This window comes from Haliaeetus albicilla, chromosome 12 (genome assembly GCF_947461875.1).
Source record: "Haliaeetus albicilla chromosome 12, bHalAlb1.1, whole genome shotgun sequence".
In the NCBI taxonomy this organism is placed as follows: Eukaryota; Metazoa; Chordata; class Aves; order Accipitriformes; family Accipitridae; genus Haliaeetus; species Haliaeetus albicilla.
The window spans coordinates 36,994,864-37,021,547 of record NC_091494.1 but is presented as its reverse complement, the minus strand read 5'-3'; the positions used below and the strand labels follow the sequence as shown (position 1 = coordinate 37,021,547).

General features: G+C 37.4%; 1 protein-coding gene across 2 annotated transcripts in view; it reads left to right on the top strand.

Moving 5' to 3' along the window:
• CA10 (carbonic anhydrase 10) overlaps positions 1-26,684 on the top strand; it is a 213,218-nt gene that overhangs the window by 65,780 nt on the left and 120,754 nt on the right. For both annotated transcript variants that reach the window (XM_069799203.1, XM_069799204.1), the window contains one exon: positions 18,468-18,610. In XM_069799203.1, the coding sequence (XP_069655304.1) occupies positions 18,468-18,610 (143 nt within the window). The remainder of the gene's footprint in view (positions 1-18,467; positions 18,611-26,684) is intronic.

Below are 26,684 nucleotides of genomic sequence, written 5' to 3'. Positions count from 1 at the left end.
GGCAGGTATTTGGTTCTGAGGTGCTTTTATCTTATGGCAAAATTTCTGGGAAGCTGCCTTAATTTTATGCCTTGTTTAATGTGGGGCCTAAGCCCAAAATGTTGACATCATCTTGTTTAAGGAGTGAAAAGAAGCTTACTTAATTTTAAATCTATTTATTGTGCCCAGTGCCACCTGTTCCTGTACAGGCAGTGGCAAGAACAGTCATTGCCAAATTCAGGATCTGTGGAATTTGTCTTCTAATGCAAAATTTAAAAGGATTTCTTTACAATTTAGAAATGCTAATGTACAAGGGATAACAAGAACTAAGAAAAAGAAGAAAGAATTTAAAAACTCTTTTGACAAAATCAGGAATTTCAATTTATTTAATTAAGCCTCATTTAAGATTAAGAAGCTAAATGTATATGTGAGTTTCCACACTTCCATCTTGGGAATTTTTTGTTCTTGTCAGAGTGTTATTAGATGTTAGCCATGGAGCATCCTGTCAGATACTGCTTAACTTTAAAGGAAAACATTCAAAGATCTTTTTAAGGGTCTTAGATAGCACAGCTGAGTTAGGAAAGAGATGAGTATATAAGTATGAAAGCAGAGAGAAGTAGACAAGCTATCTGCATTGATCTGTCATCAAGGCAGTGCGCTAAACCTTGCCTAATAGATGGTTTGTTACAATCAAATTTTCATGCACCTTAGACTACAAAAGTATTCAGCTCAAAAATAAACTAAATAAGAATATCCTGTGTATCTCAAATTGAGGTGGGTTTTTTTGTATACAGGCTAGCGATTTGCAGGAATCATCCTAAATTTTATATGTTACTTAAAAGCACATTGTGACAGGTATCTAGTGGGAGTTCAAATCAGATCTCTGAAATGGAAATTATCTTCTCCGAGGTTTGGGTGTCCTTGTTGGGTGATTTTCTCATTGGTTAGGTGTCCATTTACTTTGCAATACTCAGGTGAGTTTTCGGGGATCTCAAGGTCTAGGATTTAATGTCCAGCTGGTTTTACATGAGTGTGAATGAAATTACCAGCAGAAGATTTGAGGAGAAGCACCTTCTCCTCTGTTACAGAGGGACCAACCATGATTTTACCAGGAAGTGCAACTCATGAGTAGCTACAAGAATTAGACAGGTAATGCATGTGTTAAAGAGCCACCTCTAACATATACATAATGAATAGTTCCCAGGAGGAAGATTGAGTCCATCAAAAAGTATTGGGTTTTTAATACTGTTAACACCTGTTTTAAATGTGAGCTTAATGCATCTTCAGCCTATGGAGAGCAGCTATCGCCTTGGAAGTAATATGTTTGTTTTGACTGCAGAAAATTAAGTTCATCTGCTTAATGAGTTATAGAGTGTTTCCAGACTTTTAAGGAGTTCTAAGAAGTGTTACCTCAGGGAAAAGAGATCTTAAAGAAACCTCACTAGGCTGCAAAAACTGTGCTTCCTACTTTTTCAAAGAAATTTCTAGAACCGGAGACTTCATAATCACTGGCATCTTTGGAGATACCCAGTCAGGTCCGTGATGACTGCTGTGGACTTGCACATTAGGCAGTCCATCTGAACTGCTTTATCCAGACAACATTTCTTAAGAACTTTTGATTTAAAATGCATCACAAAATCCTTCCACCAATGATGGAAGCAAGAAGCTTCAGATGCTATCAGAGAAGAAATTTCCCAGAGGTTACAGTTTATGGAGTTTTTCAGAGTGTATTTTTTGAAGGAAGAGAAACCAAAAATGGGCAAACTCAGTTGCATGAACAAAAGAGATTCTTTCTCAGCCACCTGCAAATATCCCCTCTGTTTAAAAGGTTGTGTCCACTTTGATTTTATATGCTACATAGCAAAAACAGAACATGGATGAAACATGCCAAAAAGTAGAAGGTTAAAGGGCAAATATCAGGGACTGTAAAAGACATTAAGCATAAATTTGAAATTAGATGTGGATAATTTACTTAGTATCTTTTTGCAAGTGATGTGTATTCAGAATGTGTCTGTAATTCAGGGAAGCACTTAACTGCAAGCACTAATTGTATTTTAATAAAAATGTTTCAGCCAGAAAAGAAAGGGATAACTTGGTAACTGTGGCTTTTCTGAGGAAATAAAATGTTAAAGAAAGTTTTGCTGAATAAATGATCAGAATTTTTTGAAATACAAAAGAAGAAACAGGAGGGAACTTTAGATAATCTAAAAGTGGATGTTTTTCCACCAAAAAATCCTGCAAGACATCCATTCTGAATCACCAAGAGTAAAACTCTTTTCTGCAAAGCCAGATAATTTACCATTGTTAGCTACTTATTTCTTGTTAGGAAATATTCAGTGCTCACGTTGTTTCCTTCTGAAGCTGTTAAGATTTTCAAACTTAGGATGTGTTGCCACTGAAATCATCATGCTGAAGTTTCAAAAGAATGATTATTACTAAAAATCACACTCATAACAAATCAGGGGAGTAATGAGAACATGAGGCATTGTTATGGCAAATATAGCAAAAAGTATTACTTCACATCCTAAGACTGAGGAGCAAATCACTGGGCCAAGTCCCAAGAAATGATGTATTGAGACTATTTTCTTATTAAATTGGCCACAGTTAATGCTACAGAAAATAAATTAATACTCTTGTACATTAGGTAGTAGGCTGGTTATAAGTGGTCCAGGAATTGTCATTATATTGCTCTGCTGGTTTCCTTTGGCAGCATAATAGATATATCTGTTACCCTAGCTGACAACAGCTAATAGTGCAGAACAAAGAAAAAGCATCACTATTGATGTAGGTGAAGCTTCCAATGACAATTGCCTAACTGTGAGACTCAGACTTTGCCCTGTTTCTCTTGCACCACAATTAAATAGCCAAGGTAGTTCTGGGTAGTACAGTTAAGACTTTAGGAAGACAGTGTTGCTAACACTAGGCATGAGAATTTGTTTTGTTTCATTTTGCTAAGGTCTTGTGCTTCATGTTCAACTTTTTACTTAGAAAATATTTCTGAAATAAGCACTTTCCATTTTCCTCATAACTTAGTCTTTTCTGTTGAAGAAGAAAGGCACGCACACTGGAGTAAGTTTAGTCACTGCACATAGCTTCTAGTTGCTAAACCACTGTTGCTCTTCTGGTAAGATGAATGCAAAACAAGAGGGATTTTTATTTCAATGTGTAACACTCCAGTTCAGCAAAATTTCTACAGTGGTTTGAAAAGCAGGGTAGGAACTGAATTGTTTTGATTCTTGAAATACCTTTCTTAAAGCTCAGACAGAAAAGCCATTGTATGTGGTTTTGTGAGAGATCAAGATAGAAAGCTTTTCTTAAAAGAAAAAAAAAATTCTATTTGTCCCATCAAATCTCAAAAAAAACCATTCCATTTCCTGTCTGCCTGGGACAGCACAGAAACTAGGTTAAGTAAACTGGAAAGAAATACAATTTTGATTGTAAGCCTGGTGTTTACTTTTCTTTATTTGGTTGGGTCATACTGGAAAAACTTGTTGAGAGTAAACTTCTTCTATAGTGAATGAGTATTTGTACCTGGCCATTTTTATAGGATTTATGGTTACTGACTTAGCTTTGGTAGCTTTGTGGTAGAGGAAGTTTAAACAGAAGCAAGAACACTAAAAGCTAGCTAATCTGTACTTACTAAGCCTTCTGGATATTACTTCTACTAGAAATACATAAGTAATACTAAAGCACATTGCCATATACGTAAAACACATAAGGCTGTTACAGAAAAATAGGCATTACGTTCATGAATAACACAGTTTGTGTCCACTCTTTCACTGAGCATGCAAACTGAAATCATGTCAACTAACAGTAAATGTATTCAGGTCAGCTAATATAATGTGTTTAAAAAGAAGTACTTTATTTTTTGCTAGTGTTAAAGCCAGGCTGGTGCAGTGATGGAAGATACTGGCCAGTATATGGAACCAGTTTGTTACAGTTCTAAACAACCTTTTGACAGATGCAGTTTCTCTGTTCTTTCAAAGAGAATGTTTACTTCAGTATGTTTATTCAACTAATTCAAATTAAAACTGAAAAATCAAGTGGTAACTTAACTCAAAAATTTTTTTTCTTCAAAAAAAATTAGATCTAAGAGCTGGTAGTTCCAAAGCCTAAGGAACATCCATTAACTAGATCAATGAGTCCTATTTCCAGGATTACTCTGTTCGTATTTTGATTTCTAAAAATATTAGCAAACCTGTGACACAGAGGTCAACTTAAACTTACATTTTCAGTGATTATGAGGCTGCAGATTTTGCCTCTAGGTGATGGGGTTTTGGGACTACCTAGTGTATTTCTAATATGATTATCAAATACATTTTAGAGTTGATTTAGGAGCTTGGATCCATAGGAAGGTACTTTTAGTCATCTTTGCAGCCTTTTCCACATGCATGGCTGTAAATTTTCTACTCCATCTGGATGTAACCATTTAACACTTTTCTACCTAAACCTCTTTTTCTCAAGGAAGGTGTGATTTTATTCTTCTACTGCTAGAAAGACCATCAAATGCTGTATCCACAGGCTGAAATTATTCAGAAAATAAGATGTATTCAGTTCTGTGTGAAGGTCATAAGTAATAAAGCCTCCAAGGCGCTATCTTCTGGTGAATCTTTGCTGCCAAAAAGGCAACATACATTATCTTTTACACATCTCCCTTGGAAGCAATTGATGCTCATTCCTTCTGAGCTGTTACAATCTCTGGCAGAGAGAAATAGGCTGTTGGGAGTGTTCTAGAGCTATGGGCTCTCTGTTCTCCCCGTGACACACTGGGAAGTAGATTATGGTCTTCGTGCCTCAGATTTTACAATTCTGCATTCCCTGCATTGCACCTCTGACTAGTCTCTCCGCTGCTTTGCTAAAATGTATTGGGTGCTGCTGTGATGCTTTTCAAGGTGGAGCAGGTACCTTGCAAATTGGATGATGTTTATGCACTGCTGTATTTCTTACATAGTGTGCTTGCTGCTGTAATTTTTCAGAAGCTGAAATAAGTCATTACAAGCCACAGAAAGAAAATGTCACATAGTTATTGCCTTACAAACTTATGCCACCTGCCAGTGCTGGTCAGATGAGCAGCATTTTTTGTAGTGCTCTGTGATTGACACTAGTATGAGGCATGCATACACACCCATAGCCTAAGAAAACAGCTAACGAAGGGTTCTGGAAAGATTATTACTGTCCTAAACAGCTTTTCAGTCAGTTTGTGGAGTTGCTAGTTGGAAATAGAGGATCCTACTTGCAGTGGCTATTTGATCTAACCTTGAGCACACACCTGACATTCACAACTCAGTTATTCCTGTTGGCTTTCCGCATCAAGGTGGTGCACTTCCATTTTCATGCACTGATGACAGCACAGCAGCACATTTCCAAACCCTATCTTGCATCAAGAGGGAGCATCCACTCCTTGCCCATTACCTGCATCAATTCTTGCTGACGCATTCAGAGCAAATTTGATCTTACGATTCAATTGCTAGATGGAGTTGTGCGTTTGCCTGCAGTCAGAAGCTTCCAAAGCGGTTTGGGGGAGTTGCTTGTTGTGTCTTTACATGTATGTGTTAACAGTGAAATCAGGCAGGATCAGATTAGAAACAGCAATAGCAGTGTATCAGATTCACACAGAAGTATGATAGTGTCACCCTACAACACCGAAAGGAGATAGTTTCTTTAGCCTCCATCTTTAGAGTATCCATACTGTTCTGGCACATTGGCTTACACTAACAGTCTCCTTGAGCTGTTTTCAAGTAATCCTTTCTGAACAGCCTGTCCTGTGGGTCTAGTGTGACCTGATGCTCAGTCCGGTAGCTACTGGCCTCCTGCCAGCAGCTAGGAAACTGCTGCAACGCATAGCCCTGCTTTATTGCACAGCCTCCATGCTTGTCCTTCTCTGGCTCCTTTTTTTATGTAATCCCTGGCCTCTTCTCCCCCATCCATCCGAAGAGCCATTTACAAGGAGATTGAAGACACTGAACGCAGGAGAAGCACTCATTGGGTCCTGCCCAGATTCAGATGCCTGGCGCAACATGCAAGCCCTTTAAGAACACATGATCTGCCCTCTGGTGGCTAGTTGTAGATGGAATAATTATGACAATACCTTGGCATGGTTTAACTCACCACTTCTGATTTATAATAATATATTGTAGCACTTGAGAAGGCCTTTTCTTAAACAAATTCAAGCATTAAAAAAAAAAAATTACACGTCTAGGTCTTACATACTTTGATTTCTTAGCACCAAAGATCTAGTACCTGTAATGTAACTAAATTATATATATATATATATACACACACCCCCCCCCCTATTTTTTGCAGAGTTGATTTAAAATTTCAACAGCAAAAGGATATGAGAGTGGAGATCAAAATCTGTATTCTGTGCTAAGTTCAACATAGATTTCAGCCCCTACAGGCTGAATCTCTAGCTGCTGAAATTTTCAGGCTATCTTCACTGTTTGTAGAATGGCAATGGATCAGTGTGCACCCTGCCTCATCTATGCACTGCCCTTCCCTGCACTGCTTTGCAGATTCCTCTCCATGTCTATTCCCCTTGCATCCAGCACTCTCCTCCTTTCCTCCACTCCCAAGCAATGCCTACAGTATTTATTTGCTTCCTTCCCCCCCACCCCCCCACCCCCATCTGGTTTTGGGGGGGTTGGAGCAGGGGGTTTTTTTGTTTGTTTGCAGACAAAACCAGTTTGAGAGCCTTCCCAGTTAGCCTCTCTGATGGGAGTGCTGCAGAACATTTCTCTGTTTGTCTGCAAATACAGAAACTTCAAAGTAAATGAGAAAACACTTACTGGTATCATTAAATACACATTTAGGTGAGTATTTAAGAACCTTCACAGCCTCGTGAAAACCAATATATTTGCAAAATGTTTCCTCACTGACAGCAGAACTCAGCAGTTTCATTTGCTGTATCTCTGTCCAAAAGCAGCCTCAGCAAGATCAGCAAGGTTGTTTGGAAGCTCAGATTCACAGCAGAATTCAAAACTGAATGCATTAATGGACCAAAAGGTTTGAAATATGACCTTGTCATTAAAAAAAATTGCAGTATATTTGAGCAACACATACGGCAATTAATCCAATAGTAGAGGAGTTCCTAATAATGGCAAGTTCATAAAGGATATGAAAAACAGAAAACTTGTTTGAATAATAGGTATGCAAAAACTTGAGTAAGCACATAGTATTTGCCTTGCATTTGCTACAAAAGCCAGTAGGACCATGGACAAACCCAAGTGAATAGCTCTAACAAGCAGAAGCAGGTTTGCAGTTTGAAGAGGAAGGATGTGTATAACATGAGATGTCTCTCCAGCTATTTGATACATTTCAGCCATTTGGTAAAGATGAATAATTTCATTTCTTCTCTAGTTTGTAGGGTATTTACAGGTAGTCTTGCATCAGTGCAGTTTCTTCCCTCTTTAAGAAGTTATTCAGTATTTATGTTGTTTGTACAGGGTTTTCCTGGATGAGACACCACAGTGATAGAATTTTCAGATTAAGCCGCCCAGTTTTTCAAGAAAAGTGAATCCTTTCCCATCTGCCCTTATTTTCACCCAATTTCAGATAATGCCAAGAAAGCATTTCTGAAAATTAGGACAACAATGACCAGCCTTATACTCATTATACTAGCAACCACCTGACATCAGCTGATTGATGAGGCAGGAATTTGTTGGGTAGGGAACCGTTGCATTTCCTATGCAGTGTGTTTGTCCCATGGTATGCACATGTGCACACAGAATACAAAAATCAGATAATGTGGCATGAACCAAAAGAATACCCTTACATCTCAGATAGTAATTCTTGTGTAAAGAGTTTGTCAAACATTGTAGAGACCAGTAAGAATCAAACACTTATTCAGGAGGAAGGGAGAAGACAGCAAGTGACTCCTCTAGAAGATCCTTAGTTATTGGGACTCCCATGCAGCCAGGTTCATCCTGAGTCAGAGGAACCACTAAGCCTTTTCTGCTTCTGCCTGTTGCACACACAGGGTGGCAGAAACATCCCAGAAGTATTTCAAATGACTCACTTGGTAAAGGAGAGCTAGATTGTCCCTAAACATGCACGTATTCCTAGATAACGATTAAGCTGACTTCTGTGCTCAGCAACAGCCTATCTGCAGAGGCTGTGCACCATGTGCTCTATGTACAACATGTTACCAAGAAAGGAGCGAGTAGATTCTTCCTTAACAGAAATATCAGATCTTCAGAGTGTAACTGCAGTTAGGAAAAGCAGTAGATCACTCAGTGAAAGATCAATCACTGGACAGGAATTAGATTAATAGTTTAATGTAGCAGCTGAGGAGAAGCCAAGGTTTCTTTCTATTCCAAAATATTTTGTAGTAATGCCTCTGTTTAGAGTTGTGGCTTGGCAGCACCATGTTGGACTTCTAAGAGATCAGTATTGCCCAAACACCTTTTTTTCCAGCCTGTAAGTGCATCTAGTCAGCTGTCCTAAGGACTTCTGGCCTTTCCAAGAACGAAGTTACGGAGTTTTGGTAATCTCACTGTGGAAACAGCATCCCCAGGCAGGGCCAGAGCCCTGTGGAATAGGGTCAGAGAAATCTGATTACTCTAGAAAATACCAGAGCAGAGAACATCAGTGTTTCTGTCTTGAACTGTCATTACAGATATGAACTGCAGCGCTCAGTGGTGAACTCTGTGCTTGTTCCTCACTTGTCTTTGCAAGTCAGCAGAGCTAGGACATTTCTGCATTACTTGCTGTCATTAGCTGTAACAGTCTTGTGGGAAACCAAAGTAGTACATAGCTACAAGTAATTCTGAAGAGGCCACTGTCATACACACAAATGTTTTGGAGAATGGGACTCGTTAACCCTTACTGGATGCTTCTTACACATAAACCTTATGCCTCAGTGCCTGCCTTCTCCAAACTGAATCCCTTAATGCCCTGTAGTTTCCAAATGTGATGCTCATTATATTCATCCTAACAAAGGAAGTGCTAACAGATGCAGACATACATTGAATTTGGCAAGAAATAAATTCCAACTTACTACCTGAGAGTTACCTTTGTTCTAGTAATAGCATGCTATGAAGCACTGGGATATCCAGAAAGAGCACTTTTGATAGAATAAATATGCTGTCTTTTGGAATTTTTTGTGTTCCTTCTTTCATTAATATTTTTCAGCAAAAGGATCGATAGTATCCCAAAGACATTAAAATAAAGCTGAACCTACAGAACAGAGCTCAAGTGATCTGCTGGATAAGCAGTCTTTCCCCTTTCCTTAAAACAATAAGGCCCAAATTACTTTTCTCTGAACAACTTTCTCCTGTGTTCCAATTTCATCTTTGTGAAGCTTTCTTCACTTTTCTTCTGGATCCTCTTTAAAACCTTAGATCTCACTCACCCTCCCTCAGAACAGTCATTCATTTTAATAGTAACAGCCAAAGTCCCCAGTTTTACAGCATGAACCACAGCACAAAGAGAACAATGAAAGATGCAGAAACATGAAGAGGAAAGGTTACTTTTAGAAATCATATGATAGCTCAAAACGCAGGTTTCCTGCATTTCAGTGCAAAGCCCTATTTAAAGGGCAGAACAGTCATCACAGGGGTTTTTTTGCATTTCATCTTTTTCCCTCTCAGTCGACATTTAAATCCAGGCCAAACTCTCCCTCCTTTCCACTCCCGAAATTACAATGAGCATCAGGCAAACTGACTCAGTTCTGATTGCCAGCTTGTTCTTTGCCTGCTTCAAGGGGAATCTCTTGAACCCTGGCAGTGATAGATGACTGAGGGACTGACCAGACTTGATTAGAAACTGCCAGCTGAGTGGCAAGTAATTGATGCAGCTGGTTACTCATACAAGCATCCCAGGTACTGGCAGGCATAACAAGGGAGCCCAATGTATAACTGAATGGCAGATACAGGCACAGATCCAGTCCACGTGTATGCTGTGTCTTGTGTTGAGAAGATGGGGAGAGGGTGTTGTCTTCCTCCCCTCCATTTTTTCATTTTTAGCTCTTTTACCAAGAAGGCTTTCCTTTACCCAAGACTGAGATTCTGATGACCAGTCTGTGCTAACTCCACTAAACATCCCAGTTTCTTGTTAACCTTTGAAGCAAACTGTCCTTTAATCTGTTTTCATTTCCATTTCTTGACATAGTTATGCTAAACTTTCAGCAGCAGGAACTTCACTACCATTACACAGAAAGACAGTTTTCCCCAAGACTGTATATCCTTTTGACTGGAATGAGAGAAGTACCTTATATTTTCAAAATAGTAGTAACAGTGGCCCTAGAAGATTGTTACTGAAGTTTCTTAGTTTTGGACCTGGATATACCTCTGCCTACAGATACATCCCTTCTTATTCCTGCCATATTAATAATGCAAAAAGAAAAGATAATACGAAAAGCATCTATAAGTACCTTTTAAGCAGCTGACCTATATTTTGGGAAACATTAAAGTTTTACATCGATTGGGTAGTTTTAGTATATGTGTTAACTCACCACAGTGAGTTAGAAAAGAATTAGAAAAATCTAATTACATACTGTTGTATAACTGTTCTTTACTGTAAGATTAACATAATTTATAAAAGTGAATTAGTCCGGTTTAATTGGTGTAATGAAAGAAGTAGTAGTGTTTTCTACACTGGTATCCCAAATGTGTAGATGAAAATACACAAAAGCTTTGCAAGGTTAGAGGTCACTAATTGTGATTGCTAAATACTTTTTCCAGGTAATACTCTTAGTTGAAGAAGATGTTTAATTAGGCAGAAATAAGCAGCTATGATTTAAAAGGTAAATTGAAGGGAGTATTGCAGGATGTCTCTATTAAAGAGAGAGCAGGAAATTAACACTTTCTAAAAGAAAATATCTTTCCAGATTCTAACTCCTTATTTCCCCGTTCCAGTTTTCTGTTCTTTCTCATTCAGCCAGTGCAGTTGTTGAACTTTCCCTGTCATTCAGAATCCTTCATACAGAGGGAAGATGACATTTGAACAGACCAGTATGAAATTAGCAGTATGTAATATGATGCTGTTAGAGTTCCTCACAATTTTCCTTTTTTTGATATGTTTCAAGATTTATTGATGAAAAAAGTTAATATTTTTTACCATCTTTTGAATAATGGTAATGCTGTCTTACTCTTGAGGATACATTTCAGCTATCAACTTTCTGCTTCTTAAAAAGAAATCAGAATACTTTCAGTTCTCAAATTTGAAACCATTGTGATACTGTCTAGTATTACTGCAGTCTGGAGATTTCTGTGACCAATTACTTACATGAATGCCATTCTATACTCTGTCATTTCTTTGGTGTCCCTGATTTATCTCTCAAATCCTTTATGACTTCACATTTGGCTTTTATGTAGAAGCAGAGCAGGTCATGTGGTTATCCAGAGGCATTAGTATGGTAATTTTCTTCAAGTTGAGTAGGTGGAAATAATTAATGGACTGCTTTATTGATGTACATAGATAGCTGATTCTCTCTGTGGTTTCAATTCCCAGCTTCAATAAAGTAGCTTGAGATTTTATCTGAGGGACCAGTAATTACATAGGGCAAGAATAATTGCTGCACAAATACAATCTGATTGTGTTTTATGCTATTGCCAGGGCTGATGTTAAAGCTTAAATATATAAACAAGGATCTGCTGCATGAATAAGTTGACTCCTTTTATTTAAACTCATGAACTCTAGAGTAACTTAAATTCAGAAAACCTGTGCTCTTGAAAGCTGAGCAAACTTCAAAGAGGAAGTTACAGTCTTAGTGCAGTGCAACACAGAAATAACTTTACCACCTTGACTAGACTCCATCTCCTATTATTGACAGTGACCAGTAGCAGATACCTTGGGAAAAATAAGCACCTGTAAAAATAAGCCCTATAAAAACTGGATGACATTTGCTATTTTTAATCTCTCCAAGACTGATGCAGATTTTAAGTGAGGATTTTGGCAATGCAAGTCACTGTGGTATTCATCCTAGAGTTCTGACCTACCCCAACAAATTTGTTCATTTTATCAGTTTATACTAAAAGTCATTTGCTGATGCTTGATTTTGAGACAGTTTCTCAGATTAATTCCCCATAAAGTAGCTCCTGTGTGGGAACCTCCCTAGGCACCTTTGTAAGCAATAAGGAAAAGAAGTGATAGAGCTTTGCTGCTACATAATCTTTCATGTGTTCCTTTTACAACTTGATCATCAGCTGGCCCTACAGACTCAGTCAGGATCCTTGCCTCTCATACACTTGAAAAAAGTTATTGGTGGCTTTTATGCCTTTAGAAAAATTGTTCTTCAGTATCTACTTTTGGCTTGTCTTATTTAAGTTTTATATTTAACTTATCAGAGTTTATAATCTTTTCCATTTTTCTTATTTGGACACCATTTTTTGCAGGATGCTTTCTTACTTCTAGCCACCTCCTTTATTTTTGTTGAAGCTTGCTGCCTTCTTGGCTCTATTTAAACAAAGGCTCAGCATAAATACATAGCAACTGAAAACTTAGCTTATAATCTGGCAATTGCAGTATCCATTTTATCATTCAGGTGTTCTTTTTAAACAGGCTTCTTCATTTTTATGTAGTTCTTCATTGGGATACACCAAAATCAACTACGTCAGGGTTTTCATTCATATAAAGATACTGAATTCGATGTAGTATGATATCTATTATACAATGTGTTGCTTCTATATTTACTCCTAAACCAGAGCTTCTTTCCTCAGTGGAAGGTTTGCACAGCTAACAATATTTTAATGTCCTACTTATTCCCAGTGCCCAGTGTAGGAAGCGTGATTGTCAGATCAACGGGACACACAAGGCAGGAGATTGGTTGCAGGACAGTCTCCACTTGTATCTCATTCTGAGGATAGCAGCTTTTTTAAACATGCTTTTCTGCTAGATATCTTACTCTCTATTTGATTTGCTGCTGTACTATCTCATCTATTTATATGAGGCAACACAAGGAACATAGTAGAAAGACCACTGTGTTTTTTGTGAACTCGGAAGCTGTACTGAGAAATATGGGGATATTTCCTGGATATTACAAAACTTTGCAATGATAGAAATAATTCGCCTACTGCGCATGCAACCTGCCTGCCCTTTGCGTTTGTTCCCAGAGTAGTAATAAATCATGTGTGTTGCCAAGGTTAAGCACTTTTAACAAAAGTTAGCTTAACAAAAATAAGCTGTGAGTTGAGGATAAGAGAACCTAGGAAGGTAGCACAAATATATGAACAGGAGGGTGGAGCAGGGAGAGGGTGAAACTTAGGATTCCTTGAAAACTTTGAACTACTAAGAAGGGCTCTTGCCAATGATTCATCATGGCACAAAATAGAGATCAGAGCCTTACATCAGGAGAAAAGCAGGGAGAGAGATGGGATTTTAACTTAAATAAATGCTCATTTTTTATGGCTTAGAAACAAAGATTATGATTTTGGTGTCAAAACCTTGCAGAGCCACTCTCTGCAATTGCAGGCACATTTCCAAGTAAATGCAAGTATCCTGAAGGACTCCCTAGGCTGTGAAGTTGAGAGCTAATGGGGCGATGCTGCACCAGGTGGAGCATGGCCTTCTAGTCTTTTTCAGTCATGTCAGAATGGAGAATGCAGCCAGGACTTGAATGTAGCAGAGACACACAGCCCAGGGCAGTTTTGCTACAGGATGAATCCCCAGTTCTCTGTCACCAGACCCAGGTGTGCTGGGAAGCACAGAGTCATCTCACCCTACCCCAAGCAACACATCTGTTCTTTTCTGAACTAGACCAAACTATTTCAGTCAGTGCACAAGGACTCTTCAGAAAGTACCTCAGAAAAATTCTAGCTACAAACTGTTTATGGCTTTGCTAAGACCCCCCATGCAGAGCATGGGGTAGAACTCTGAGAAACTTTTTTATAAATAAACCCTTGACAGCAGTGATTGGGAAACACTGCTTAACTGTCCACAATCCTTTCATGGCCTAAACCTTTGAGTCCTGCATCATTTTTTTCTAAGATCAAGTAATCAAGATGTCATACACAGCACGCACCTCTGATCCCATACTGGGAAAACTACTGCCTCCTCTCACCACATGGATGCAGACTGTTACACATCCATCAACACACACTGTAGACAGTACCATTATGCTTATCTGCAAGTTTGCTGTACCTACAGAAGGGCATCCTTATGGGACACTGTTCACTCATTGCTTTTCTCTGCAGAAGGGAGGCTTGTATTTATTTAGGCAAATCCTTGGTACTCATCGCTAGGAGAAGAGCATTCAATCCTTGCTTTATTGTTCTAGCTGCTATTATTTCACTGTTATTATGCATAGGTTTGGTAAAAGCCATCAGAATCCCTCATTCTGTTGTGTCATGGTGATACTAGAGCATCTTCATACATCTCAATATAAATTGTTCCCAGTAAATTGAAAAAAGACCAGCTGCAATAAGATACAGGCTGAATCAGGATGTCAGAGATTTTTGCATAGGTATAAACTGTAAGTAATCCCCCTCACCATGTAACACACACACACACACACAAAAGTCTATTGTCCATAATGTGCCAACATACAGAGGAAATAAACTTCGAATTTATCGAATTTTCTTTCTGTTACGAGAAGGTTGAAGGCATGACATTGACATTGATCAGACAAAAATTTACCACCTTATGTCTATGTAACATGTTTGCAACAAATCTGCTCTTGAGCTGTATAAATTTAGGAGGATTTATAGACAATGATAGAGATGACATGATGAGCATACAGAAACTTTTGGTAGAATAACCAGTAGCTAGAGAACCTTGTTAAAGGAGATTGTAAGCTAGCATGTGGACAGCTTATAAGAGTAGCTCCTGTACAGCACAGGAGCCAGGCTGCTATCTAAAATGCTTCAGAGGTCCACACACAAAGATGCAGCATATTCCCACTCATACATGACTAGTTTTTTATGGAAACACAGCATAATTATGGGGAAGGAGACACTGTTTCATTAATGACTTAACCCCTAGTAGGACCTTGTCTGTTAGCTAAGTTGGAATAATAAAATAATGTATATTTTTATATGTTTTCCTAGATTCATACACTAATTTCTTTGAACTAAACAGTTAATTCAGTACTAGTGTTTAATTTAAGCCATGGTTTCCTACATGAAGCCTCCTTGGATTTTTCCATTACAGTTCTGAATGCTTTTCTATTACTTTGAGCATCTAAACAGCAGCGCTAATTACTTTAATTAAATGTAATCAGACATTAATATTGCACAATATCCCCATCCACTAGTTAACTTAGGTGTGCAGTCTTAGGTCAGTCATCCTTAATTAACCTTAGGTTGAAGCATAAGCCAAGTCACTGTGATCACTGGGATAAATTTAACATTGCTGCACTTTCTTCTTGTCTATGCATATATAACAGGGCTAGCAACAAGCATGTATTGGAGATTCTTAAGCACGAGCTTCCTAGGCATTTAGAAAGAAATCAAAGATTGCAACACAGACTTACGTGTCTGGGTGACAAGCCTAACCTTTGCAGTGCAACATCACAATGCTGGAGCTCCACCTTCTTGACTTTCCAGTGGTGGGCTGAAGTGACAGGCATTGCACAGAATGCAAGGTTTCCCTGTCAAAAACAGAAATAACATTATAAAACATCCCCTCATAGCAGCTATTTTCCAGTGCAGCTTTTCTAGGACAATTCCAGTTACATCATAAATTCTTTAAGTAATATGAACTTGAAGATAATGGACTGCCCTGTTCAGCTTGCCATCTTATTGCACTTACCATGTCTAGTTTGTTTGTTTATTTTGAAAAAGCTTGGTAAAGAATTGTTTTTACCAATACCAAGAGTATTTCTGCCCAGAAGATTTTTTTAGTAATACTAGAAACCATTCAAGCAACAGATTTCCCTTTTAATATTTTCCCTCTTGAACCTACAGCTCAATAGGGTTTTTTTGGTGGGTTTCGGGGGGTTTTTTTGTTTGTTTGTTTTTTACATAACAACACAGAGGGATTTATCAAGGGAAACCAGGCTATCTCAATTAACCTAAACTTTTATTTTAGATCTCTGCATAAAGAGGGATTTTCTCTCCAACAAGAACTGAAGTGATATATTATGGTATTTCTTTTAAGAAAAAGCACAAATAATTAATTTTTAATTGCACTACACTTATTCAATTTAAAAGCATTAGCACTATCATTTAGCATACTCTGGGAACTTCTATAGTCTTGTAAGTCTCCAGTGGAAGTCGGATTTGACTGGTAGGGTAAACAGAGGAGCCAAATAAATTTTTAAGGCCATACTGCCTGTTCATTTTTCTGATCACGCAAAGCTTCACTTATTTTAAAGGCCTTCCATCTGACTTTCTATGGGGTGGTCACACACAGAGTTTATTATTCAAATAAAAGATTAATGACATAATTTGATGTGGGCATCTGCACTCCTAGCCATTTTGGGTGCTATTCCCTGATCTTTCCTTTCTCAGAGCCATAGAGCACTACACTAGCATCCCTCCTTACAGATTTTGTGCAGTACATACTAAGAGTAGTTATCCATTTTGGGCTTTGCATGTGAGCTGATTTGATTATCCATATCAGGTGTTAAGAAAAAAAAATACTTCACAAGTGAATTTAAGGTAGTAGTAGCGCATGTTCAGTTCAAAACTGTATGCAAGGAAGCTAAGCTTTGGTAGTTGTAACATGTCAGTTATGGCTGTACCACTTGGATCCCTTCAGGGCTGTTTGAGCTCACCTACCTATGTAGCACCTGTAGATGCACAGGCAGGCTAGCACAAAGGAAGAAAAAGCTTCAGCTGAAAATTGAGCTCTCAGTTATTTTGTAATAAAAGTAACATCTGTGGACAATAGCTTATGAACTACTGGAATAGACAGATACTCAACAACTCCAAAACACTTTCCATCACTTCTGTGTAGATACTCATGCTAAGTTTCACTGTGCAAGCAATAGCCTAAAAAGAACCCTAACATTTATTTACTTTTGTAGAAAAATTACATGAAGCAATGTATTAAGCCAACCAAAGTTTTACACCTAAGGACACTCAAACTTCAAGGGCAAAAAGAACTGAGCTATTCTATAAAACATGATAGAAAAACACTTACTAAGATCAGCCATTTTTGTAAGGCTACTCTACTCAGAAGGTATTTTCCAGCTGTCTCCCCTCCAAGGAATATCTTCCCAATGGATTAAGTCTATTACAAATCTCAGGTTCAAAACCAGCCCAAACCCTACACGACTCCCACTAGAGAAGCCAAAAACTGCAAGCAGAAGCAAGCATTCACACTACAAAATTCTGCATACAACTAACTACAGCAACCGAAAAGCCTTTTATAAGCAGCTGATGGGTGATTTATTTTTTTTTCAGCTCCACCCTCTGGGCAAAACACCTGGGCTCCCACCCCAAGGGCTCAGCCACATCCTCCTTCCCCCAGTCTGGGTTTGTAGACTTTTGCCACACGCAGTTTGTAGATTAGAAGAATGCTTTGAGGCTCAAGGGTTAGGAAAACTTTTAACAACATGTAAAAAGAAAAAATAAAGCCAAAAAAGCCATCAACGTTTGCACCTGTGAAATTTCCACCTGCTACACAAAACTGCAGAATAATTCTGATAAAGTAAAAGTTGCCTTATAGACTTTAGACGGGGACAAAGTGTGCAGACACAAATCTAAATGTGTCCTTTGTGTATCTTATTAGTTGTTCTTTACTCATTTACTCAGAAATTTTTTCAGCACTCAAAGAGAAGTTCAGGGTGACCTTGTCCATAAATTGCAGATTAGATGCAATACGACCTTCAACCTGCAGCTACCCGATAAGAAGCAGTATATAGTTACATCACACTTTTTTCCAATTAGGGCTACAGAAAGTAACTCAGCTTGTCAAAAATCAGGGGTTCCTCCATGTTCCAAGCCATTGCACATATAGGGAAGGAGCTATCCTTCTTCACCACCAGAGTGAAGAAGTTGGCATTTCCAACAAGATTTTTTTTAGATCAAAACTTTGACTAAAGAAAGGTTTGGCTGAATGGAACAGAAATTAGTAGAACCTGTCTAGAGAGCAGGCTTGTTCTCTGGGTTCACAATGTGTGAGTTTCTCTTATAATAATTCTGTGTTTTTTAATGAATTCTTATAAATCTTAAGACTTTTTAAAAAATTGTGTAGAATGGAATTGTTTCAGTCCAAGAACACATTAAATGTATGCAAAATTATCATAAGAACTAATGAGTCACATTCCTATTGCTCAGTAAATATCCCGTAATACTAACAGCAAAGGAACTATTTATAATTGCATCTGGGATCCTTTAAATGATAATGGCATCTAGGTACCTTTAAAAGAAAAGAAAAAAAAAAAACCAAACCAACCTTCTTTCCTGATACAAAACTCTATGAAACAATGTTTTGGTCTTTGTGTATGCAGTTTTAAATTTCAAGTGCTAGATGAATTTGCCTGTTTTCAGTTTCAGCATGTGTGTGCAGACAATATGACAAGTTTAATTATCTGGCTATCTGCCCTGCATGTGTTTTTCTAGTCTTTCCAGACTTTTCTTAAACTTGCACTTTTTTATATTTTGCAGTTCCCTCCTTTTGGGGTTTGGTGAACTCAGCTTGGAATCTTTGCTCTGTTGGGAAAAGACAGTCACCTGTCAATATTGAAACCAGCCATATGATTTTTGATCCCTTCTTAACTCCACTTCGCATAAACACAGGGGGAAGAAAGGTATGTGTATATCATGTTCTTGTATAAAAACATGAAGTTAGTAGACTTACAAACATTTGTTATATTTTATATTTCTAAAGCATTTACACTTTTATCTCAGTCAGCTCTGAGGCAGAATAACAACATAGTGCTTTGCAAATCACACAATTTCATCTCTGCTGGAGAGGTAGCAATTGTACATTTTTAGGTGTCTTCTAGCACATATTTGTATTTTTATATTAACTGTTACTTGAAACTCTACAGTCTGGAAAAACAGCATCTCTCTTAGAAACTCCACACTTATAATTAAACTTTGTGTTCATCTTGAGTGGCTTTTTGAAGGCGCTATTCTAAAAGTGGTGGTTAAGATGGCCAAGTCCTTTTAGTCATCTAAATCAGGATAACATTGCAGTGTCATCATGTTAAGGGGTAGGAAGGGATGAATGAGGTTCTTTAAGTTACAAAATAAAAGGAACTACGAGGTACATATCTCAGCATGGGACAGGCAGATAGATGTCTTCAAAAAATAATCTGGTTTCTGTGTTATCTAGAGTATATTGGCACTCATTATAAGATTTATTTTATTGGACATTTCCTCACATGTATTAATTTGAAAACAGAATGGCAACATTTATTTTAATAGATCATAAGTAAATCTCCAAGGATATTGGATCAGGTGGAAATGATAGGTTAGCGAAGACTATTTTACTCATCTAACATCAGCATGATAATTTCTTTTTGAAAAGTGACTGCCACAGCTGACTAGTTTATTAACCACTATTCTTGACCAAAAATATTTTTTTAATTATATATATAGAAACCTTATCTTGTTTACACAGATTCGGAAAGTATATCTTAATAAACTGAGGTATGAAAACAAAGTCATTATGGGTTAGATAATATGTCTACCTGTGGCTCAGGAACCTCGACTTCCAGGCTAGTCCACATAGCTTAAAGGTGGAGGCAGGAAACAATCTTGACAAAATGATGCTCTGCAAATGGGTGGAGATTGTTGTCTGAGGTATGTGTACATATAGAAATACTGCCAATAGATGCTAATCAGTGATCATATCCTCCATTTTTTTTATACTATATCTGACTTATGTTAGGAGCTAAAATTTGGACAAAGTTTTTATTGTAGTAAAAAGTTTAAGTTCAGTAAAAGTTTCTACAAGTTTTTGCAACTCAGATGTTGAAGCATTGTGCTAATGCATGCATATAAGTCAAAATAATTCACAAGAAATTATTTATGGTGATGAATTTGAAAAACACTCAAGCATGTGCATTTGTGCTTGCTGACCCAGTGCTCAGAAACAGAATTGAAGCTGTTATATATCAGTGTATACAGTGAAAAAAATGCAGAATGTTAACAAATCTAAACAATGAAAGCAAATTTGGATCCCAAGCATGTTTCACTTTTAATAATCTCATGCTCATATCAATAGCGTAGTTAGCGACATTTTACATACATAGGTCTTAAAAGTATTTCCCACATTGCCAAGGTTACATGCTAACTCATTCTTTCCATTTATGTTTACTAAAATAATTATACTTACTAAAAATTAGGAGTACCGACAAATTTCAGAGTGCAGCAGCAAAAAAAATTTCTGAGATCTACTTGGTTCCTAAATTACCATTCAAAGAGAGGCAGTCATTTGAAAGCATTTCAAAAAACAAACTGATCCTAATGATTATGCTTAATGATTTTTCTTTCACTAAAGAATGTATTTACAGTACGGAAGTGTAAGCCTCAAATAACTAAGTTATCAGTTCTGTTTATCCAACTGAAGGGTTGATACTTTTCAATTCTAAAATTATTTTATAAATAAAACATCTTGAACCTGTTAGCACTCTTGGAAATAGTCATTAGTTCATAATGTTTTTGTGTTGCTTCCCTTATGTGCGGGTGCATAAGAGGGTATTTTAAAGACTTGGTTGCTTATTCCATGCAGGGAGTTCTCTTCTATTCAATCCGCAATACAGAACAATGCAGATGAAAAGGCATTGTGACTTACAATGTCAGAACAAGCAGAGACTCTAACAAAAGGTTATTCCAAAATGATTTATCTTCTCCTGTTGTCTTGACAAATGAGATTTCTGCTGTAAACAGCATGAGATGTTAGGAATTTACTCTGTACTTCCCATTGAGGTTCTGGTGGTACATGTGCACATACATCAGAATCGATGTAAGCTTCATCACAGAAATGATAAAATGGTGGTATTGTTACTTACTGAAGGACAGTAATACTTCCAACTATAGCCCAAATTGCAGGGCAATATGTACATTTTGCTTTTTAAACAGAAATGCATTGAGGTTTTTCATTTTGAAACAACAAAAAAATATATTGTCTCTGCTATTTATGTAAAGGCTGACATATTTCAGTTTATTTATAAATTACAGTATGACATAATATGAAAGTCAAGAACAAAATTACATGGAAGTTATCAGTAAGTCAAAGCCAGGAGTTTCGGAATATTTAATGTCTTTAGCAATTCTAAGAATTCAGCTGTTTTTTTGTACCAGCTCAGGGTGAAGCAAATGTCTGATTATTAATAACATATCAGAGGCACTGATAACCTAGGAGATGCTATATCAGTAATGAGGTATTCTTACCACACTCGCAAATATTATCCTGCTGCTATCAAACAGTGATGGCCGTCCATCATGTTACAAGAACAGGATTTGTTCTGGTTGTGGTCTGTTTTAGAGAGGTTTCTAAAATGGTTGAATGAAAATTCTTCTTTGAGGAAAAGATTGCAATTTTAATGCCTTAAAAAAATGCTTTGCTCATAGTTAAGGCTTCAGTGAGGATTTGATTTGGCAGGTAGTATATTTGTGTTCACTTTTTTGGTAATGTTTTTTATATGTTAAAAATGGAGGTGTGTTTCATGTGGGCTGAAGCACTTCAGTTTCCAGGGCAATGAACCAATTGATATAGCAGCCAGGGAATTTCTTAGACAAGACTTAGCTGTGATTATGCTGTACACAAAAAGATTTTATGGAACTGATCCTAAGAAAAATTATGAATAAATAAAAAAGGGATTTGATGTGGTTTCAAATCAAAGTTATAATAAGCTAACTTACATGCATAGTGAACAAGAGAGACAACTAGTTGCACACAGAGTCAAAAATATACACCTCTCTTGAAAAGGGAGCTGGGAGGAGAGACAAGGCTTAAGAGAGAGCTAGATGGAAAGAAACATTCAGTACAGTTAGTCTTGGAACAGTAACTTCAAATTTTTAACAAAATTTTTTGCTTTGAAAGTAGAAATCAGTTTTATTTGAGTTTGAAAACTCAAATATTTATTTGATTTTGAAAATAACATTTCTACTGTGTGTGCTTCACTTCTGAAAATAACTTAAGAAGGAACAGAAGTGGTTCACCCACAGGAACAGAATCCAAGAATAGAGAAATTAAAATAATACATACCTGGGTGATATGATCACAGACTTAATACTTCCTCTTAACTCTTTCATTCCTTACCATGCGTTTCTTCAGGGCCTTTATTTTTTGGGGGTGGGGAGCATTGCTTAATTTCTGTGAACCTGTTTAGTTCTCAATTTCCAGCTCAGGAGACCAAAACTGTTCCAAACCATTCCATTACAGAATTTATGACTAAAGATTCCACCTTATGTACATGCCTTTCTAGCTGATTCCATTAGAGAATTTATTTTATTTCAGTATGAGTAATGGAAGGCATTTTAGGAAACCAGGCTGAGATTTTCCTACAATTTTTTAGACCACTTGGGAATAAGATAATAATTTTCTTGTTTCTGAAGAAAAGGAATGGTCTGAAAGGAGAGTATGAAGGACAACATCACTGTCTTCCTACCCTGCAGCCTCCAAGGGGAGAAAAGTACAGTCTGTGGGCTGTCACACGGTGGGTGACTTAATAGTTACTTCCACTCTGAGGCTGAGAAGAAAATTCTTCCCATTCCACTGAGGAGCAAAAGGGATGGCAATGCAATTTGCCAAATATTTATACCTCTTTGATCCACTTTTTCACAATAAAGTTCCAGTGAGCAATAATATATTGCTTTATGTGCTGTCCAACGATTGCAGTGCGGTATTGGGTCATGCAATTTACAATTCAAGCATCATCAGATGTTATTCTGATTCGCGCTGTGTTATTTTGCATGTTTGTGCTTCTCTCTTTCCTGAGAAAGTGGCTTTTCAGGTCCTGAAGGCTGAATATCATTGATACAGATAGTTGGATTTCAAGATCCAGAATCTCAGCACAAGATATTTAATAAGTTTACATGCAGATAAATTGCCCAGAAGAAATGCTGCTTTTGAGGAAACTCCCCAAGTTTCAGTTCTCTTTCAGGCCCAGCTTTGTCTCTTGATTATCCATTTTAGTGAGTTCAACATGCAGCTGATTTCAGATAAACAGCCTTTTTTAATAAACAATACAAATGCTTATTAATATGCAAATCACAGTCCTCCACTCCATCACAAAGAAAAACACCTTTTTACTTTCTCTGCTTTTTTTCTTTGGATTCACATAAGCACCAAGGCAATCAGCAACAGGACAAAAGAATAACTTTACTGACGAGCCAGTGTAGTCTAGTGACATTTAGGCAGCAAGCACTATGGGTTTCAGTCTCCAAAGCAGGGATTTCTGGACTGTCATGGATGATAGTGGATGAGCAAACCACCTCACTTCTCAATGAGCTAGTCTGTTGGGATTCCTTCTTCCATTCACCAGTGCTGGCAGTCTGTCTTCTCCGGCAGCTCTGCCTTTGGGCCCCGGTTGTGGTTTAGCCCCAGCCAGCAACTAAGCACCACACAGCCGCTCACTTACTCCCTCACCCACCCTCGTGGGATGGGGAAGAGAATTGGAGAAAAAAAAAAAAAAAAAGTAAAACTTGTGGGTTGAGATAAGAATGGTTTAATAATAGAAATAAAATTTTAACATATAATAATAACAACAACAATAACAGTAATAATAATAATAGTAATTAAAAGGGAGGCAACAAAAAGAGAGAGAAATAAAACCCAGGAAAGACAAGTGATGCACAATGCAATTGCTCACCACCTGCTGATTGATGCCCATCCAGTCCCTGAGCAGCTATTGGCCCCCGGCCATCCTTCCTCCCAGTTTATATACTGGATATGATATCATATGGTATGGAATATTCCTTTGGCCAGTTTGGGTCAGCTGTTCTGGCTGTGTCCCCTCCCAACTTCTTGTGCCCCTCCAGCCTCCTCACTCGCTGGGCATGAGAAGCTGGAAAATCCTTGACTTGATAGAAACACCACTTAGCAACATCTAAAAACATCAGTGTGTTATCAACATTATTCTCATACTAAATCCAAAACACAGCACTGTACCAGCTACTAGGAAGAAAACTAACTCTATCCCAGCTGAAACCAGGACATCCCCCAAAATCTGTCCCCTGATTTACCGGTAGCCCATCTACCTTTGATCTCCTGATTCTCTGTGGACTTAATTTCAAGAGCCCTATTTCCAAGATTCTTTAAGACTGAACTACAGTTCTTGGCCATACTTTTTTTTTTTCTCCTAAAAATGTGTTAAGTAACAGCATTTGCTTTAGACACTAAGTGCATCCCTACTAATTAATTAAACCTTGTCACGTAAGTGATGCTGTGTCTTACTGATCATTTTAGGTCATGCTCAAGGATTTAAATTGTGGTTTAAAGTGGGTAAAGTTCTGTTTAAAATCACTTAATTTTTTAGACAAGGAAGGCCATTGTTCCTGATGTTGACCTCTGGAAAAATAAACTAATCAGTGTCTGCTGGCCAAGGACTGTTATATACATTCTCTAGCTCAGTGTGCATAAATGAAAGTTACACAGTAAGATCCATAAGTCTGAGTGCTCATATGGGACATTAATGAATGCAATCACATATTATTTAAATTAATATCTTTATAAATAATTGGTTCATTCTATGCATCACAAGATAATGGCAATATTTAGCAGTTTCTAAACTAAAATAGGGTAGGAGAAAAGAGATTTATGAATTGAAATCAGTTAAATGGTTTCTCTGCCAGCTAGTTCTGATTCCATTCTGTTCAATCAATTCAGAGTATTACTAGCATTTTTCTCAAGAGTGCAATATATGACAACTGCCAAGCTTTGCCTTGGTGATTACTAAAAGGACAGATACTGGTGTGAACCATATTTCAGCACTGCAGGAATATAAAAAATGAATTGTTAGAAATGATCCAGGAGGAATGGATAACAATAAGACATCAATGTCATCTGTAAACTGATTTGTGATGAATTTTTAGAGGGCTTAATAATATGATGTTTTGATTTAGAGTGGCTTTAGAAAGTCAAAAGTCTGATGCACACATCAAAAACTTTAATGAATAAAAAATGAAATATAGTATTGCTGCTTAAATAATTGTTTAACATTTCTAATACTTCTACAGTATTGCATGTTCTCAGATGTGTTAGTAAGTGAACATAAAAAGAAACCAGTAGGTTAATGTAACTTGTTTATTTGTTCTCATCATTGACTTTAGCACAGGAAAAAAAGCTAAGTATTATTTCAGAGGTACTTGCAAACTTTGCTGCTGGTAGACCATATATAAAACATATATTCAGGGTCTAGATCTGTCTCTATACTGGGACTTCTGTTTCCTTATCACTTCAGTAATCCTTTCTTGAGATTGAATCAATTTGGAATATGTGGGGACTCAGATGTTCATCTTGGTGTGTTCTAAATTTCTGGTTGTCTGTGATGGTGGAGCACAACTGAAATTGTAAAGGAGTCCTGAATGGGCACAAGAATGCATTTCTACAGCTTCTTTATAATATCAAGGGGGCTTTTGCTCCAGTGTAACTACTCTGCTTGACATTTAATCTTGTCTAGTGTCATAAAACAAGCTCACTTTTCTGCCATGGGAAACTTCCTAGGAGATCCTAGATTTGGCAAGAAGTGATTCAGCAGGCTTACTCCACAAGCTATACTGTACCCTGGTTTAGAGCTCCAGATATATTCTCATTGTGGCAGCAGTACCTTTCAAATTATATGTTAAACTGTACCGCAGCTGCAGTTGTGTAGTAATTAAAAGCAACTCATGTAGGTGTGCTAGCCCTGGAAATGAATTCAATGGGATGTTATTTGAAACATCAAGGGGTTCTGCTGTTACGGACATTGGGCAGTAGATCCATTAGAAGGTTAAAGAGTCTGTGATATTATTGAAGCTGGGCTAACTGATACTAGCCAAAGGTCTTTTCCATTGCTTGCTTTCTTCCCTCCTCAATTGTTTATTTCAATAAGTTGCTTTCCTGTTTTCATTGAAGCTACAATGATGTAGCTTCAAAAAAAGATTGGAGCAGCAGCTGGCCTCCAACTACTAAGTAGTTTGATATAGTCAAAGGAATTTTCAAAAGTACCAGCTTTGTTCTTAATGCCCTTTTTCTATCTTCTAATATACATCGTGCATTGGTTTTATAGTATCTTATTTGGATTTATTTCATCCTGCACTTAGGTCTATTTATAAATCTAGGTATTTATTTCAAGCCTTGCAGAAGTAAAAGTAACACATATCTTGTCTTTGTACTTGATTCTGTACTTGGGGCTATAACCAGTGATATGAAAAAGCTGAAGATTTTTTTTCTCTCACACTGTTCCTGCTATCATAGTAAAGGTGTGCAAGTCTCCTAACACCATGTGTTTTAAATGGAATATAATTTTGTATTTTAGCATTGTTAAAACACATTTCCTGGTCTCAGAAGGATGATTCATTCTTTGCTTTTTTTGTCACGAACATAAAATAATAAAGGTATGACATATTGAAACTTAGTAAAATATGATAATATTTCCTTGAAAGTGGGTATTTTGGGCACAATATCAAGGAAATGTTTTTTACTGAGACCCTGCTGTAATGGATGTGGATGTTACATGTCATTCTGTACACAGGAGTTGAATCATATTATCAAAGTCAAGATATCTGGGGAAGATGCTAGCATATATAAGGTTATTGTTCAGCTGCCACCAGTTCATCTGAGGCAAAACACTTGCCATGCCAACTAGAACTAATGAGAATCCACATACCTCTCCTGGTAAATCCTGGCCTCAATATTTTGCAATTTTGTGCTCTCAGTTCAATGGCAAA